Raw genomic sequence first — 18,347 nt, 5'->3', positions numbered from 1 at the left:
AATGGTATCTTTTGTAAAATATGCAGGGATTTATGATCTGTAAAATGAACCATGGAAAGAGAAGAAGGGAAGTCATTGATATCTTAAGGATGTAAAACGAGTATTTCAAATTGTAAAGCAGAAAACTCAATAAAAATTATATACAAAGAGAGAAAGAGAGAGTGGTTCCTCAGTCCTGAACTAGACAAGACTAGGCAAAGTTTGTATTTTGAATACCAGGGCAGGGACTATCAATTTGATCAGTAGCTCGATAGCATATATTTCTTGTCAAATGAGATCAAGACCAAAGCAGTATAAAGAGGACTGTCACATGCCCCGAACGAAACAAAAAACAAGGGTTATAAATTAATTTTCAAGTGCAATAAAAGTTCCACTGATCTGGTGGTACTGCAACCAGAATTTGGTCAACTATAAAAGCAACCCGCAGCTCTGCTTTTACAATTAATCATCCTGCACTCTCCAAGTTTCTGCTTTTCAGGGCCCGGTCGCTTACCAGGTGTGCCAAACTGGACGCAGTTTTCTAGCGTTCTCACAAATTCCGTGTCGCTGAGTTTGATGACGTGCAAGCTGTTTGCCTTTTCCATGTGCTTCACCCACTTGTTGGCTTGGCCCTGAGGATCGATCATGAGAGGCCATCTTCTCGCGTTTCTGGAGAGAAAGACATGGGAGAGCACAAAACCTTGCGAACGAGGTTTCACTTGTCTTCTGTGCAGTGCAACCCTTATGCATGTTTACTGGGAAGTAAAAACGAATGAACCAACCAGAGATGCCTTAGGGAAATGATCCTGCCCCCTTACCAAGTCGGTAGGCTTGTGTGCCCAACAGCAGCATAACTAGATTTGATGGGGCAAGGGTTAGTAGTAATATATATATGTGTGTGTGTATATACACACACACACACACACACACACACACCCTGTCCATCTGGCTGGGTTTCCCAGCTTCCAATGTACTTAAAATACATTAAAAAATCGGTCATTAAAAACTTCCCTAAACAGGGCTGCCTTCAGATGTCTTCTAAAAGTCAGATAGTTGCTTATTTCCTTGACATCTGGTGGGAAGGCGTTCCACAGGGCAGGCACTGGGGTGAGTGGGTGGGTACCTTTCTAGTGCAAATGAATTCTTACTACTTTCTCAATAGGGATGATACGCTTGTCAAAACGAAGAGCCCATAAATTAATTCTGAGTGAATTAATTAAATCAAATCAAATTAAATCTGAACGAACCAGATTTAATTCCTTTTCACAGTTTGCTCCTGTCCCTGTCTCAAAACTTGGGCATGCAGCCCTCTGAGGCCTGGTCATGGGGCAATGTGACCCTCAAACCAAAAAACACTCAGCACCCCTGATTTAGAGTACAGTGGTAACCTGGTTCTCAAACTTAATCCGTTCTGGAAGTCCGTTCCAAAACCAAAGCATTCCAAAACCAAGGTGGGCTTTCCCATAGAAAGTAATGCAAAATGGATTGATCCGTTCCAGACTTTTAAAAACAACCCCTAAAACAGCAATTTAAAATGAAAGCAATAAACAATGTACTGCAGTCACACAATCTATCAGTAGCTGAACTGGGTTCCACACAGTCACAAAAACAAAACAAAACAAACCCACGAAAACAAAAACGCAAAATAAATAGCAAAAACAAACAGACCTCGGCGTAACATTCAAAACACAAGTGTGGCACTCAAATCGGAAGCGTAACACTCAAAAAGGAGCATGTTCGGCTTCCGAAAACGGTTCGCAAACTGGAACACTTACTTCCGGGTTTGCGGTGTTTGGGTTCCAAGTTGTTTGAATACCAAGGCGTTTGAGAACCAAGGTACTACTGTATTCCTTCCAGCAGTGGCTGAGATTATATTTTTTTAAAAAAGCTTTTTTAAAAAAACTATTGAGATTAATGATGTCTGTCTGAAACATCTGCTACTTACGAGATAATAATGCCATTGTCAATGGAAAAGGTGTCCGAAGGCAGCCCGGCAATGTTCCAGGCTCGGATTTTAACCGGGTCTCCTAAAGTTGTCGTTAGAGAAAAGTCATCTGAGCAAGGGATGCCTCTTGCCTTCAATGTCAATATCCAGTCCTGTGCTTGGTTCTGCAAGGGAAGGGCGCCAAGTGTTAGCCAAAGTCACCTTTGGCCGCTGCTAGATCTGCATGAGAAGCAATGCCAGTCTCATGGCAGTCCAAAGCATTAGAGCTCACTGCCAAAGTCTTCTCGCCCTTGGTGACTGCAAGGGCAAGTCTGTGTGTTCCTCCTTACAATTCTAAACAGTATGCTTGCCACCAGTTATTACGGAGACAATACAGAAATCCAAGAGCTACTTCAAAGTAGAGCTCTCATCCAGTTAAAGGAAATCTTAGTCAATTAATCATGGGCGTTTCAGGCAACCAGTTGATTAATAATCAATCCATTAAATCTGCACATATCTGCTAATAATAATAATAATAATAATAATAATAATAATAATAATAATAATTTTTTTATTTATACCCCGCCCTCCCCAGCCAAGGCCGGGCTCAGAGCGGCTTACAAGCAATAATAAAAACAAGTTGAATGATTACAACTTAAAAATAAAAATAAAATGCAACATTAAAAAATATTGAAACATTAAAATATTAAAATGTATCCTCATCGTAGGAGGAGAAGGAAAGGAAAAAAGAAAGAGAGGGAGGGAGGGAATCAAATTGGCTCCAAGCCAAAGGCCAGGCGGAACAACTCTGTCTTACAGGCCCTGCGGAAAGAAATCAGATCCTGCAGGGCCCTGGTCTCATGAGGCAGAGCGTTCCACCAGGCCAGAGCCAGTGTTGAAAAGGCCCTGGCTCTGGTTGAAACTAATCTAACTTTCTTAGGGCCCGGGACCACTAGGGTGTTGCTGTTTATGGACCTTGAGGCTCTCCGTGGGGCATACCGGGAGAGGCGGTCCCGTAGGTACGAGGGTCCTAGGCCATGAAGGGCTTTAAAGGTCAAAACCAGCACCTTAAATCTGACCCTGTACTCTACCGGGAGCCAGTGCAGTTTGAAAAGCACTGGGTGAATATGCTCCCATGGCAGAGACCCCGTGAGGAGCCTCGCTGCAGCATTCTGCACCCTCTGGAGTTTCTGGGTCAGCTTCAAGGGCAGCCCCACGTAGAGCGAATTATGCTCAGTCAAGCCTGGAGATGAACGTCGCATGGATCACTGTGGCCAGGTCGGGGCGGGAAAGGTAAGGGACCAACTGCTTGATGAGGCGAAGGTGGAAAAATGTCGCCTTGGCTGTTGCAGTAACTTGCACCTCCATGGAAAGGGAGGCGTCAAGGATTACACCCAAACTCTTAACGGAAGGCAATGGCACTAATTGGGCCCTTGCAAGAGAAGGGAGTTGGTCCCTCATCCCCATGCCATCCCGACCCAGCCATAGGACCTCTGTCTTCGAAGGATTTAGTTTCAATCAGCTCCCACGAAACCATCCAGCCACAGCTTCCAAGCATCTGGTTAGTGTGTTCAGAGCCGAGTCGGTGTGGCCATCCATCAGCAGATAGAGCTGAGGGTCATCAGCATATTGGTGACAGCCCAGCCCAAAGCTCCGGATAATCTGGGCAAGGGGGCGCATAAAGATGTTAAAAAGCATTGGGGAGAGAATTGTGCCCTGCGGCACTCCACACACCAAGGAATGGCACAACGACATTTCCCTCCCTAGTGCCACCCTCTGTCCCCGACCAGAGATAAAAGAGCACAGCCAGTTACGGGCTATGCCCTGTATCCCCACGTCTGCGAGGCGGTGGTCCAGAAGATCATGATCGACCATGTCAAAGGCTGCTGACAAATCTAAAAGGATCAGCAGTCCTGACCCGCCTCAATCCAGCTGTCTACGGAGATCATCTGTTAGGGCAACCAGAGCCGTCTCGGTCCCAAAACCAGGACGGAAACCGGACTGAAATGGATCTAAAGCCGATGTTTCCTCCAGAAACCTACCAAGCTGTTCACTAACCGCTCTCTCAATTACCTTACCCAGATATGGAAGATTTGAAACTGGGTGGTAATTGGATAGGTCTATGGGATCTAATGAAGTTTTCTTTAAGAGTGGACACACTACTGCTTCCTTCAGTTCCCCTGGGAATGTCTCCGTGTCAAGGGACAAATTGATAATTTCAACCAGGGGGGTCCGCACAACATCTGGACACTCCCTAATCAGCCAAGATGGGCACGGATCAAGGAGGCAGGTGGTGGGCCTACCAACTTGGAGGAATCTATCCACATCAGCAGGGAGTATCCGATCGAAATGGTCCAACACTGGACCTGAAGTCAGTCGAGGGGCCTCCAGTTCAGTCACTGTATCTAAATTGGCAGGGAGTTCACGGTGGAGCAACAGGACTTTCTCCGCAAAAAAGCTTGTGAATGCCTCACAGCTGTGGGTCGAATTTGTGCTTAAATTTGGTTGTCCCCCTAAGAATGTTATTGACCTAATTAATCTAAAAAGTTGTGCCGGGTGAGAGCTAGCAGATGCAATGGAAGCTGCAAAGTAAGATTTCTTAGCAGCTTTCATAGCCATCTCATAGGCTTTCATAAGCGTCCTATAAGATGTTCTTGAGGCTCCGTCACGAGTCCGTCGCCATACTCGCTCTAGCCGTCTGAGATCCCGCTTCATTTTCCGGAGCTCCTCAGTAAACCAAGGGGCCCGGTTTCGACCGGGTCGCAGAGGGCACTTAGGCGTGATCTCATCAATGGCTGCCAAGAGCCAGTTATTCCAGTCCTCAACAAGGTCATCTAATGAGTCGCCAGGAGGAGCAGGGTCCCGCAAGGCTTGTCGGAATCTATCAGGATCCATCTGTTTTCACGGACGAGCCCAAATAGGTTTGCCACCCGAGCAGGGGAGGAGCGGGAAGTCAATCTTGGCTTTCAGAGCGTAGTGATCAGACCATGGCACTTCCACAGGGGGGAGCATGATCACATCTATGCCAGCCCCAAAGATCAGATCCAGCGTGTGGCCTGCTTGATGAGTGGGGCCCAAAACAAACTGGGAGAGCCCTAATGTTGCCATGGAAGTCACTAGGTCCAGAGCCTGTGAGGAGGGAGCGGCATCGGCATGGACGTTGAAGTCTCCCAAAACCAGTAGGTTTGGGAACTCCAAGGCCCAGCCCACCACCACCTCCAGCTGGTCTGACAGGGTGGCTGCCGGTGTGCTGGGTGGTCAGTACACCAGCCAGACAGCCAAGCTCTCCTTGGTGCCCCACACGAGACCAACACATTCAATGCCGGAGATCGCCGGTGACGGCAGAGCTCTGAAAGAGCAATCCTCCCGGATTAACAACGCTACTCCTCCCCCCCGACCCACAGTCCGCGATTGATGGAGGACGGAGAAACCTGGGGTATCTCATGTAGGGAGACTACTTCGCCTTCCCGTACCCAGGTCCCCGTCATGCAAGCCAGGTCAATCCCCTGCGAGACAAAAAAGTCACACATGGTGGCGGTTTTGTTGCCTATGGACCTGGCATTGCACAGCACCAATGACGGAGGTGGGTAATCCTTGCTCTCCCTACCTTCATCCCTTGGGATATAAGGAAGAAAACCTTAACTTTCAACTAGAAGTGAAAATGATCTCGCAAGGAAGCGTGGCCATTTAAACTGCTAGCATGAAGTCGGAGCCCCACCAAAGAAAAGGACAGAAGTATCTAGCCTCTGCTCAATTAGTTCCCCCATTCTCTGACTATTCTAACCTGTCGGAACCAAACCTGAAAGTCTTATTAGTGTCTCATTCACTTGCGAAAGCTGTGATCCTGCTCTGGAAAAAGTCCCAGAGTTGTGTTCCCCTGTGTTCCTTCTCTTATCTAAGGAAGTTAGATTAGCTTCAACCAGAGCCAGGGCCTTTTCAACACTGGCTCCAGCCTGGTGGAACGCCTCATGAGGCCAGGGCCCTGCAGGATCTGATTTCTTTCCGCAGGGCCTGTAAGACAGACTTGTTCTGCCTGGCCTTTGGCTTGGAGCCAATTTGATTCCCTCCCCCTCTTTCTTTTTCCTTTTCCCTTTCTCCTCCTGTGATGAGGCTGCATTTTAATATTTTAATGTTTCAATATTTTAATGTTGTATTTTAATCTTGTTTTTAAGTTGTATTCATTCAACTTGTTTTTATTATTGCTTGTTAGCCGCCCTGAGCCCAGCCTTGGCTGGGGAGGGCGGGGTATAAATAAAAATTATTATTATTATTATTATTATTATTATTATTATTACAGCAAACACCAACTTTTATTTTAATCTCTTCACTTCTGTTCCAGACTCAGTTAAACGTCTGGCCAGCTGGGGAAAACCAGCTGCTTATTTGGTATAGAAACATTTCAATCACACAAAAAATGTCATTTATTCCTTCATTCCTTACCTGTCGGTAGCTGGATGTGAAGGCTCCCAGATAAGCCACAATGCCTGATGAGATGAGGATATCGCCTGTCAAATTGATATACTGCTTTCCAAGTTCCAAAGCTGTCTGGCTCCAGCGGGTTTTCTCACCTCCAAGGCCACCAAGCAGTTTTTCTGCTCGGTCCAGCTTTTTGCTGCACAGGTCAACCTTAAAATCAAAACATAAACTTTAGGCAAAATACTTTGCAGCTATTGTTACCGCAGATTTCGCTTTTAATGCTTCTGAGAGCAAGCACAGACGCATCGATTTTGCCAGGCTATATTATTATTTCTCAATAAAATAAATGGCCTTTGGATTTGAAGTTGCAATGCCTTAAGGGGGGAAAGCGGGGAAGAAAACGTGTGTGACAGATTGTCATGGCTGAATTCAGCAAGGTCTATGGCATTTCCATTCTTCTTTCCTTCAAATAAATTATTGCCTTCCGCCTGAAATGTGAAATTGATAATGGATTTATATGCGATACAGAAAACAGTAGCATCTGAAAAAGCAATGCATAGCTCACAAAAGCATTGTGCTGACTTACGAAGGTCACTTTCATATGAATGCGGCCCATGAGCTAAACGCAGACTGAATTTTCTATCGGCTTCTCAAATATGTCTGCCGATATTGGAGATTTTGGAAACGCCGCACAGGGCTGCAAATTCACACAGGAACCAACATTGTCTGCTGGCTGTGAATCTATGCTGCAAACATTCTTGGCTAATGAGAAAGGGAGGAAGAAAAGGAATCTGGGAGAGACCAAACATTCTTGGCTAATGAGAAAGGGAGGAAGAAAAGGAATCTGGGAGAGACCTGGACCTAGGGACTCCTCCTTCTCCCTTGTTTCTTCTTTTAAACTCCCCAGATTTGGTAGGAAAAATTCAGGCATACAGGCAGAAGCTGTACCTCTGCCAGACTAAAGTCCAACACACAAAGAAGTTGTACTTGCATGCTACAAGAGAGACTCCCTTGAGTTCATTTTGTCTTCACCTTTATTCCATTTTCAAGCACAATTCAAAGTGTTGGTGCTGAACTTGAAAGCTGTAAATGGCCTTGACCCAGAAGGAGAATCTCCACAGCCATCGTTCAGCCTGGACACTGAGGTCCAGCTCCAAGGGCCTTCTGGCGGTTCCCTCCCTGCAAGAAGTGAGGTTACAGGGAACCAGGCAGAGGGCCTTCTTGGTAGTGGCACCTGCCCTGTGGAACGCCCTCCCATCAGATGTCAAGGAAATAAACAACTATCTGGCTTTTAGAAGGCAGGGAAGTTTTTAATGTTTGATGCTTTATCGTGTTTTTAATATTCTGTTGGAAGCTGCCCAGAGTGGCCGGTGAAACCCAGCTGGATGGGTGGGGTATAAAAAATAAATTATTATTATTATTATTATTATTATTATTATTATTATTATTCAGATGCTTCCATGTTCCAGCAAAAGGCATATCTCTGCATTGCTGGGGGTTCCAACCAAACAATTATTTGATTCTGTGTTCCACACCCTAAACCTGCGTCTTTCTGCTTTGCATTGTGTTCCTGGGTGACAGGGGCCTTACTAGACAGATCAGACCAAGGGTCGATCTAATCCAGACCATAAATTCAAAGCACTAGGATACTACTGCAACATGTTACGAAAAAGGAGCAATGCAGAAGCAAGCACCAGGTGGCTGGAATGGTAAACAGGATGTGGGTGTTATTGGATTGTACCGTGGGAACCAGGAGCAGTGAGTAAAGTGCTCTGAGAGCCGGATGTTACCTCAGAGCAGCACATGACCCTGTACTGGAAGTACATGGGTGGAGTTTTTTTTCTCTCTCTGCGTTGGGAAGCAGAATGTGCAGACATGTTTTCTCTGTACTGGTGAACGACAGGAATAAAGACATGTAAATATATTTCTGTCTGTCTCTTTCCCCCTCCCGGAGATGGGTGGGGGAGGAGTGGTGTGTTCTCCTTCACGTTGAGGAGAATCGCCGATTGGAGACCTCCTTTGATCTTGCCGGGAGTCGCAGACAGGAGGTCAAAAGGATTCAAGCCAGGCACCTGGAGGGTGGCCAAATTCCTCTGGACTAAGAGCTAAGCTGGAGGCTCTGACTTTTGGCTTGAATTACGACAACTGGTAGCAGATCGATGGTTATCAGATCTATGAGAATCTGCATGAGAGGTGAGAGGTCGATGAATCGTTGCCATCCTCTGCACCTAAGGAGATAAAGAAATGCGTCTGCCTGCAGCCAGAGGCTAAACAGAACAGACAGCTGGACACCGAGAGGAGTGTGTTTCAAGGCAACGGAGCCCCAAAAAAGGTATGCTGCATTTTGGGGGAGAGAAAATGAACGCAGAAAGATTAATTTCTGGTTCACAAGAGCTGTGTTTGAAAAACAAGCTCTGAAGGCAAGCTTGCATACCAGGAATTCCTGTGGTGAGATAAGGAGTTCCGTCCTGAGCAGGTTGCTAGGCAACGTCTGCCAGTTACTGAATGGCCTAAAAAGAGCCTGGGAAATCGAAAGTGTATCTGCGCAGCTGTGCAAGGGTTTTGAAAAAAACAGCCCGAAGGTTTGCCTGCCAGTGAAGCAGTAAACAAAGACTTTTGGAGTTTACTGGCTTGAAAAGTGAAAGCTGGCTTGAGATTGACTGTAAAGCTAACCCTTGGATTCAGCATGGATTCCAAGAAGGCGGGAGGTTTGCCCTATCCCCCTCCCCTCACTAATGACAATTATTCATCTTGGTCTATAAAGATGAAGGCCCTGCTGCAGAATCAGAGGGTCTTTGACGTGATTGATAACCCCATCCCAGCAGCACCAACCCGAGGTTGGGAGTCACAGAATCTGAAAGCCAGGACGGCTATAATTCTGTGTGTGTCAGATGACCAATTGGTGCATATTCAGGGTTTGGAATATGCGCGGGAAATTTGGGAGATGCTACGAAGAACACATCAGAGGGATGCTGGTTCTTCAGCGTTGCTGTATTTTGAGAAGCTGACCAATCTGAGGCTTGCGCCTGATGGAGATGTTCAAGCGCACCTGACGGAGATGAAATATCTGCGCCAGCAGATGGTGGAACGCAATTTCCGTCTGCAGGAGGAAGTGTTTTGCTTCATGATGATCAACAGCTTAAATCGGACTTACAAAACGGTTGCCAGTCAGCTTGGTTCCCTCCCGGCTCAAGATTTGACCGCGGAGAGGGTGTGTGCCGTAGTTCTGAATGAACAGGACAGACTTGCTGCACTGGAAGTAAAGGACAGGGGGAGGGAGGAACGGAGTTCTAATTCCCCCGCAGATGAAGCTACTGGAGAAAAAGCTCTAGCTTTGAACGCTGTCCGATGTTACAATTGCGGACAGGCTGGGCATCTTCAGCGGAGCTGCAAGAAGCCACATCAGCCTAAAGGAGCGAAGGGCCGCTCAGCAAAGCCTGAGGCGTCAGGCAAAGGTCACACCAAGACTTCGGTGAAACCTGGAAAAGCTTTGATGGCGAAAGGAACCACGCCAGACGTTGGGAACTCGTTTGTAATTGACACTGGATGCACGGTTCATATGTCCCCACACAGAGAACTCTTTTCAACGTTTAAGAAGCAAAGCTTCACTGTGACACAGGCCAACGGTCAGGAGCTGGAAGCGACCGGCGTGGGGACTGTCTATCTTAAGAGTCTGGACTTGACAATAAACAATGTTTACTTGGTTCCTGAATTGAAGTTCAATCTGCTGAGTGTTTCGCAGATTGCAAAGAGAGGACTGAAACTGTCCTACGATGCTGAGAGCTGCAAGATCTACAAAGATGGAGAGTTATTTCTTTCAGCCAGGGAGAAGGATGGACTTTATTTGTTGACTTTTGCACAAAGTGATTACATGGAATGTAATTCATCTGTGTCTAACCTAGTTTCTCTTGCAGGTGTGAGCAAGAAGAAGACCGGAGTCAACAGAGCATTTCAGCGGGTGTATGCTGATGTGATTGGTCCTCTAGAACCATCTAGAGGCAATGCAAGATATTATCTTGTGTGTGTGGATCATTTCTCTAACTATGTCTGGGTTTATGTGTTGAGAAAGCCAAAGGAAGCCTTGGAGAGGTTTCAGGAGTTTTGTGACAAAGTTAATAGTATGCATGATGCTAACATTGATTGTCTATTCACAGATGAGAAGCAGATTTTTCTTTTACAGGATTTCCAAAGGTTCCTGCAGAAGAAGGGAATAAGACACAAGGTTTCTGTTTCAGCGGAAGCGTGGAACAGGGGTGTCTGTGTACGGGTGAACAGAGAATTGCAAAAGGGAATGGAAGCGCAATTGCTAAGTTCACATCTGCCACATGAGTACTGGGCCGAGTCTCTAATGTCGTTCTGTTATACGAAAATGAGAAAGGTTTCAAAAGAGTTGGGAAGTTCTCCTTTTGAGAAACTGTTCCACAGAAAACCTTCTGTTGCCCATTTCAAGGTGTTTGGGTCTCATGTGAGGACAGAAGCTCCAGGTGGAGTAAAGAATGCCAGAGGCATTTTTGTGGGGTATGAAAAGGGTCTCTGCAGAGTAATTTTGTCTGAATCTGGTCAGGTGATTCTCACAAAATTTCTAGAGAGTGCTCCTGAACAGGAGAGAGTGATAGTACACACATTTCCCACTGAGGACGATTCAGATGATGATGATTTCACTGATTTCAGCTGTACAGAAAGTGATGACACTGATAGCTCGGAGAGCTCAGTTGTCACAGTCATTGAGAGGAAGTCTCACACAATGGATAGGCCTTCACAACTGAAGGATGAACCGCTGTTTACCATTGGAACTAGTTCTCCAAAGAGTCCTGAGACTGGACCAGTGAGCAGAGAGGATCAGCACCTCATACGGAGGTCTGAGAGAGTTACAAAGGGTCAACCACCCAAGAGGTACTCAAAAGAGTTTGCTAACTTAGCTGTTGCATGTGTTGCTGTTGTAAACAACCGAGGACAGGTTGGAGCTGTGTCTAAGTCAGAGACAAAGACACAACAGAGAGTTGCTAGCCAAGGTAATGCAGATGCACTCATTCCTTGGAAACCAGACAACCAGAGAGGTACACTGGGGAAACCAGTGGCGGGGAGTTCCAAGGGTGGAACTGAAACAACAGGGGAGTGTTATGTGTATAACAACTGTTTGTTTTCTTCTCTGGATCATGCTTTGCTTGCTGCAACACGCATTGATTCTTTTGGGGGAGGATGTTACGAAAAGAGCAATGCAGAAGCAAGCACCAGGTGGCTGGAATGGTAAACAGGATGTGGGTGTTATTGGATTGTACCGTGGGAACCAGGAGCAGTGAGTAAAGTGCTCTGAGAGCCGGATGTTACCTCAGAGCAGCACATGACCCTGTACTGGAAGTACATGGGTGGAGTTTTTTTTCTCTCTCTGCGTTGGGAAGCAGAATGTGCAGACATGTTTTCTCTGTACTGGTGAACGACAGGAATAAAGACATGTAAATATATTTCTGTCTGTCTCTTTCCCCCTCCCGGAGATGGGTGGGGGAGGAGTGGTGTGTTCTCCTTCACGTTGAGGAGAATCGCCGATTGGAGACCTCCTTTGATCTTGCCGGGAGTCGCAGACAGGAGGTCAAAAGGATTCAAGCCAGGCACCTGGAGGGTGGCCAAATTCCTCTGGACTAAGAGCTAAGCTGGAGGCTCTGACTTTTGGCTTGAATTACGACACAACAATCATGGCTTCGCCTAAAAAATCCTAGCAGCTGTAGTTTGTTCAGGGTGATGAGAGTTGTCAGGAAACCTCTATTCATCTCACAGAGCTAGAGTTCCCTGGGAGGGTTGACTGTCAGACTGTCAGCCAGCACTACAGGAGGGAGGATGGAAAGGGATGGAGAACGAAGACCAACAGCAAGAGGAAAGAGGCAGGAACAGAAGAGCGAAGTGCGGAAAGGGGGAAGCCAGTGTGACTGTGGGAGAGGAGGAGAATGCTGGTAAGGGAGAAAAGGAACCAGAAATTGGAGGAGAGAGAGAGAGAGAGGGAGAAGAAAGGGGGCAAATGGAGGAGGATCAGAAAGGGAGCAAAACACCTTACCAAGGACCCCTTTTGGGAAGCCTGTCTAATGCTGGCAGGCTCTATGGATCCCTTCTCCTCGGGTATTCCGGGGGATCAGATAGACCTGTGTAGAATAGGAGCTATCCATTGCACACAGACCCTCTCTGACAAAAGACCAAGTTCACATACGGCTTGGAACTGACATCACTGTTACCTAGCATGGCAGCAAATCCAGAGATCTAGGGAGCTCATTAAAGCCCGTGGCCTAAATTTGTCTTCTCTTTAAAGGTAAAGGTAAAGGTAAAGGGACCCCTGATCATTAGGTCCAGTTGCGGACAACTCTGGGATTGCGGCGCTCATCTCGCTTTACTGGCCGAGTGAGTTGGCGTACAGCTTCCGGGTCATGTGGCCAGCATGACTAAGCCGCTTCTGGCGAACCAGAGCAGCGCACGGAAACGCCGTTTACCTTCCCGCCAGAGTGGTACCTATTTATCTACTTGCACTTTGATGTGGTTTCGAACTGCTAGGTTGGCAGGAGCAGGGACTGAGCAAAGGAAGCTCACCCCATTGCGTGGATTCGAACCGCCGACCTTCTGATCAGCAAGCCCTAGGCTCTGTGGTTTAGACCACAGCGTAGCATTAACTAAAAGGCAATACTCACCGGCCAACAGGCACGGCATAAGGCGGTTCAGAAACTTCAGGTAGTACAGAATTCAGTGGCTAGGTCGCTTACCAGAACAAGGCAGTTTGAGCATTTTACACCGATCCTGGTCTGACTGCACTGGCTACCAATTAGTTTCCGGGCCCAATTCAAAGTGCTGGTTTTGACCTATATAGCCTTAAATGGCACAGGAGCACAATACCTCAAGGACCGTCTTTTTCCATATGAACCTATCCGGACCCTGAGATCACCTTCTGAGGCCCTCCTTCGTGTGCCTCCACCTCAAGAGGTCCGGAGGGTGGCAGATGTTAGGATATTTCCGTTCCACCTTAAAAGGGAGCAGGATGTTTGTATAACAGCCTGCGTAAGTTCCTGTCTCACAGGATGTTTATGTTGTAAGTTCGTTTCGTTTTTGGCTGTTTTGCCTGAGCAGTCGGAGCAGACGGTCATGCTTTTCTTTGTTCTGACCAACGCCTAATAAACTGTAAATATGCATGTTCTGCTCTCATGCTGTGCAACTTCTGTTGTGTGAATTCTGCTGATAGAGTGTGCACAAGTCCAAGAATGTGGCTATTTTTTCTTGAGGCTTCGTGTCGCTACAATTGCTAGATACTGCGTGACTAAGGGAGGTCGATGGATCGTCCGGCACCGAGCTTGGGGCTCAGATGGATTTTATCTCCCTGGCAGTATCCCAACAACAGGTTATGGGCCCAGATTCACGGCACTTGCAGGAGAGTAAGACTGCGACAGACTGCTGAGGTATGTGTGGGAAAAGCGAAAGCAGAGGCTTTTCTGTTGCCGCGGCAGCCTCTTTGATGTCCGGCTGGCCTAATTGGCCTGGGAACCGAGCCAAGCAGGCTTCGTGATTTATGGGTGCCAAGATAAGGAGTCTCTGAAGTGAAGAAGACTCACGGCTGGCGTTAAGAGCTGGAATGGAGTTTTTCCAAGCCTCTGAAGCTGCTGAGTGTCCCAAATTAAAACGGGACAATTATGAGACCTGGGCAAGATGGTGTGAGGGTTTGCTGCGTCAGTTTGGAGTCTGGCATACTGTCTCAGAAGCCCCTCCAGTTCCTCTGACAGGGAGATGGGAGGCTCAGAATTCGAGAGCCATAGACGTAATAGTCTTGTCCGTCTCTCTGGAGGAAATTGCTACGCTAGCTGGCAACACGACTGCACGTCAGATGTGGAATGCTTTGAAGATAGCCCATCTGCCAGTAATCCCAGCCCAGTGTTTGAATGCATCGGAGGTCCTGGCTGTTTCCCAGAATGCGAGTGAATGCAGAGATGCCGAGGGCACCGGTTGCAAGCTGCAGGGGGAGCTGACTGTGATGTCATCCCAGGCAGCATTCCAGCCTCCAGGGGGAGCCAAGGAGTCGGCAGCTGAGAGCTCTGTTTCCCATGGGAACCAAGGTCAGAGCCTTTGCAGAGGCCGGAAGACCAGATGTAAACAGAGCAAGATGCTTGCAGGTGGCCAGGAGCGGGGGGGCAAGTTGCGAAAGCCCACGCCAGTGGAAAACGAGGCTATGTTTGCTGGCACAGCTCCACCAAATGCTAAAGGCAGGTCTGATGGCCAGGACCAGGGGGGCAAGTTGCAAAAGCCCACGCCAGTGGAAAACAAGGCTATGTTTGCTGGCACAGCTTCACCAAAGGCTAAAGGCAAGCTGCAAAAGCCCACGCCGGTGGGAAACAAGGCCAAGGCCAGGTTTGTAATTGACTCAGGTTGCACGCGCCATCTCAGCAAAGACCGCCATCTGTTTATCTCCTTCACACCTCAAGATGGAGAGGTCCAGCTGGCTGATGGAAGGACTTTGCAAGCCACAGGAGTTGGAACTGTGAAACTTGCAAGTCTGAATACGACCATTAGCAATGTACTTTTTGTTCCAGGAGCTGCGGACAATTTGATTAGTGTACCACAGCTGACTGGGCGTGGTTTTGAAATTTCCTTCAAGAGGACTGTCTGTGTCATCAGAAAAGGCAAAGAGGACATGTGGCATGCAAAGTTGGTGGATGGTTTGTTCAGTCTAACTTATGATGATGTTGCTGTGTCTAATGCTGATACTTGTTGTGTTGCACAAACTAACAAGGTTCTTCATGCAGGATGCATTCACGATGCACATCGCAGATTTTGTCACCTCTCTTGGCAAGCGCTAGCCAAGATGCCTGAGTTGGTTGAAGGTTTGGACATCAAACCTTGTAAATATCACATGAAATGTGTATCTTGTGCAGAGAACAAGGTGAAGGTTGCTCCAAAAGGCAAGGAGTCTAGCAGGCAGGCTTCCAAACCCTACCAGCTAGTTCATGCAGACCTGGTAGGTCCTCTAGCGCCCTCTTTGGGAGGAGCAAGGTACTTCATGGTTCTAATTGATTCTTTTTCCAGGTACATTCATGTGTTTATGCTCGAGCAGAAATCGCAAGCATTTCCTAAGTTCAAGGCATTCTGTGCTTGGTTGGAGAATGCTCACGGTAAACGTATTGGTTGTCTGTTTACTGATCGAGGCGGGGAATTCACTTCTCAGCAGTTTGAAGCTTTCCTGACTGAGAAGGGAATCCAGCATGACTTGTCAACGCCTAGATCGCCATGGATGAATGGGCTTGCGGAGAGAGCAAATCAAACGTTGCTGCAAGGGATAAAAACCTTGTTGCATGATGCCAACCTCCCTGAGAAGTTTTGGGGGGAGGCTCTCTCGAATTTGGTTTACACTTTTAATCGCAGACTGTCATCACCTATTGGCTGCACTCCCTATGAGAAAATGTTTGGTAAGAAACCTAACACCAAGCACTTGAGAATCTTTGGTTCTGACATGTGGGTACACACCCCACAAAGCAACAAGCTTGGGAAGCGTGGGGCACATGGTTTGTTCATGGGGTACGAAAAAGGTGCATACAGAGTATGGATGACTAACTCTAAATCCATAAAGTTCACAAGGAGTGTTGAGTACAATCCTAAGTGGGGGGAAAATGTGGGAATTTTCCCGAGTTACCCAGAGGAGGATGAAGGTGATGTGAAGAAACCAGATCATGCTGAGAAAGCTGAGGAAACTGAGGATGAGGATGATGATGATGATGATCAGAGTTCGGATTCCAGTTCAGTGGGCGGCGCTGCTGCTGCTGTCAGTGACAGTGATGACACAGCAGACTACAAGAGCGCAAAGGCCTCAGTCAGACCATCTGATGAGTCTGACAATGAACTGGAAGAACCACTGTTCACCATTGGTCACTTTTCTCCTAAGAAAGAGGAGATGAGTCCAGAAGACTTGCGTCTGGTTCGCAGGTCTGAAAGGGCGACCAAAGGCAAACCTCCAAAGAGATTTGCTGATGAGTTTGCTAAGATGGCAACTGCCGTTCTTAGTAGCTCAGAGAAGGTGTGGGAACCTTCAAGCTTCAAAGAGGTCCAGGAGTTAACCTCTAAAGATGCTGAGCCTTGGCTTAATGCCATGAAGGCTGAAGTTGATTCCTTAAACAGGAACCAGACTTGGGAACTGGTACCGGTAGTCCCAGGGATGAGACTGGTTGGCAGCAAATGGGTCTTCAAGGCCAAGACAGACCAGAATGGCAAGGTTGTCAGACACAAAGCCAGATTGGTTGCCAGAGGTTTTTCACAGGTAGCAGGGCAGGATTACCACGAGACCTACTCACCCACAGTCAAATATGAGAGCATTCGGCTGATGCTCAAGATCGCTGCGGAGGAGAAACTGCATGTTTCCCATCATGACATAAATACAGTTTTTTTTGTACGGGATTTTGGGGGAGGAGCTGTACATGCTTCCACCTGACGGGATGCAGATACAGAAGGGAATGGTCTGTAAACTGCGGAAATCCTTATATGGTCTCAAGCAGAGTGCCAGGTGTTGGAACACAAAACTCACTGAAACGTTGCTTTCTCTAGGTTTTCACCAGGGCAAAGCTGATCCATGTGTGTTTGTCAAGGAGGAGGGGCAAAACAAACTGTATTGTTTATGTTTTGTTGATGATCTTCTGATGTTTTGGAAGAATCAGGCTTTTTACCAAAGCACCCTAGCTCAGCTGAAGGAGCACTTTGACATGAAGGATCTTGGTGAGGTATCCAACTATCTTTCTCTGCAGGTGGAGAGGGACCAAGCAGGTAATTTTCTGGTACACCAAACACAGAAAATTGCTGATGTATTAACCAGGTTGAATTTGGTTGATGCAAACCCAGCAGACACACCGATGGTGACAGGTTACCAGGTAGACAGTACTGCTGAAGCATTTTCTGACACAACGCTGTACAGATGCATTCTAGGCAAGTTGAATTTCATTGCTAGATGTTCAAGACCTGACATTGCTGTAAGCACTAACCTGCTTAGCAGACATGCTAACAATCCTACTGTTCAGGATTGGAAAGCTCTGAAGCGCATAGCCCGGTATTTGAAAGGGACCATGCACTACAGGCTGAGGTTCACCAGTCAGAAGACTGGAGGTCTTGAAATCTTTGCAGATGCAAGTTTTGGAAGTGACACCACGGATGGTACAAGCACTTCTGGAGTATGCTACATGTACAACCACTGCCTGTTTGACTGGTTGTGCAAAAAGCAGACAACAGTTAGCCTAAGTTCCTGTGAAGCAGAACTCAATGCTCTGTCATTTTCACTCATGGATTGTGAATGGTTGATGCAACTGTTTAAGGACATTGGGGTTTCTGTGAAATGTCCTATACAAGTGTATCAAGACAATAGATCTTGTTTGGCTTTGCTGAACTCAGAGAGTTGTAAGCAAAGGACCAAGTACTTGCAGATTAAGCTACATCGTGCAAGAGAGTGTATTCAGAAAGGACTCATTCAGGTGTCCTACATGCCAGGAAATGAAATTCCTGCTGATCTGTTGTCTAAGGTTGTTAACAGAGAACAACTGAAGGTTTACGCACAAAGGTTGCAATTGGGTTGAACCACAGGTACTACAGGTTACACGGAAAGGGGGAGGATGTTAGGATATTTCCGTTCCACCTTAAAAGGGAGCAGGATGTTTGTATAACAGCCTGCGTAAGTTCCTGTCTCACAGGATGTTTATGTTGTAAGTTCGTTTCGTTTTTGGCTGTTTTGCCTGAGCAGTCGGAGCAGACGGTCATGCTTTTCTTTGTTCTGACCAACGCCTAATAAACTGTAAATATGCATGTTCTGCTCTCATGCTGTGCAACTTCTGTTGTGTGAATTCTGCTGATAGAGTGTGCACAAGTCCAAGAATGTGGCTATTTTTTCTTGAGGCTTCGTGTCGCTACAATTGCTAGATACTGCGTGACTAAGGGAGGTCGATGGATCGTCCGGCACCGAGCTTGGGGCTCAGATGGATTTTATCTCCCTGGCAGTATCCCAACAGCAATATGAGAACGGGGCCTTCTCTGCAGT

General features: G+C 47.1%; 1 protein-coding gene across 2 annotated transcripts in view; it reads right to left on the bottom strand.

Moving 5' to 3' along the window:
* Positions 1-18,347, bottom strand: part of DNAH7 (dynein axonemal heavy chain 7) — a 163,843-nt gene that overhangs the window by 44,332 nt on the left and 101,164 nt on the right. For both annotated transcript variants that reach the window (XM_053360481.1, XM_053360487.1), the window contains exons 45-47: positions 6,344-6,529; positions 1,925-2,088; positions 494-648 (exon numbers count right to left, since the gene is read on the bottom strand). In XM_053360481.1, the coding sequence (XP_053216456.1) occupies positions 494-648; positions 1,925-2,088; positions 6,344-6,529 (505 nt within the window). The remainder of the gene's footprint in view (positions 1-493; positions 649-1,924; positions 2,089-6,343; positions 6,530-18,347) is intronic.

The sequence above is a fragment of the Podarcis raffonei genome, chromosome 1, assembly GCF_027172205.1.
Source record: "Podarcis raffonei isolate rPodRaf1 chromosome 1, rPodRaf1.pri, whole genome shotgun sequence".
Lineage (NCBI taxonomy): Eukaryota > Metazoa > Chordata > Lepidosauria > Squamata > Lacertidae > Podarcis > Podarcis raffonei.
The sequence above is the reverse complement of the archived record's forward strand: the minus strand, read 5'-3'. Positions and strand labels throughout refer to the sequence as shown.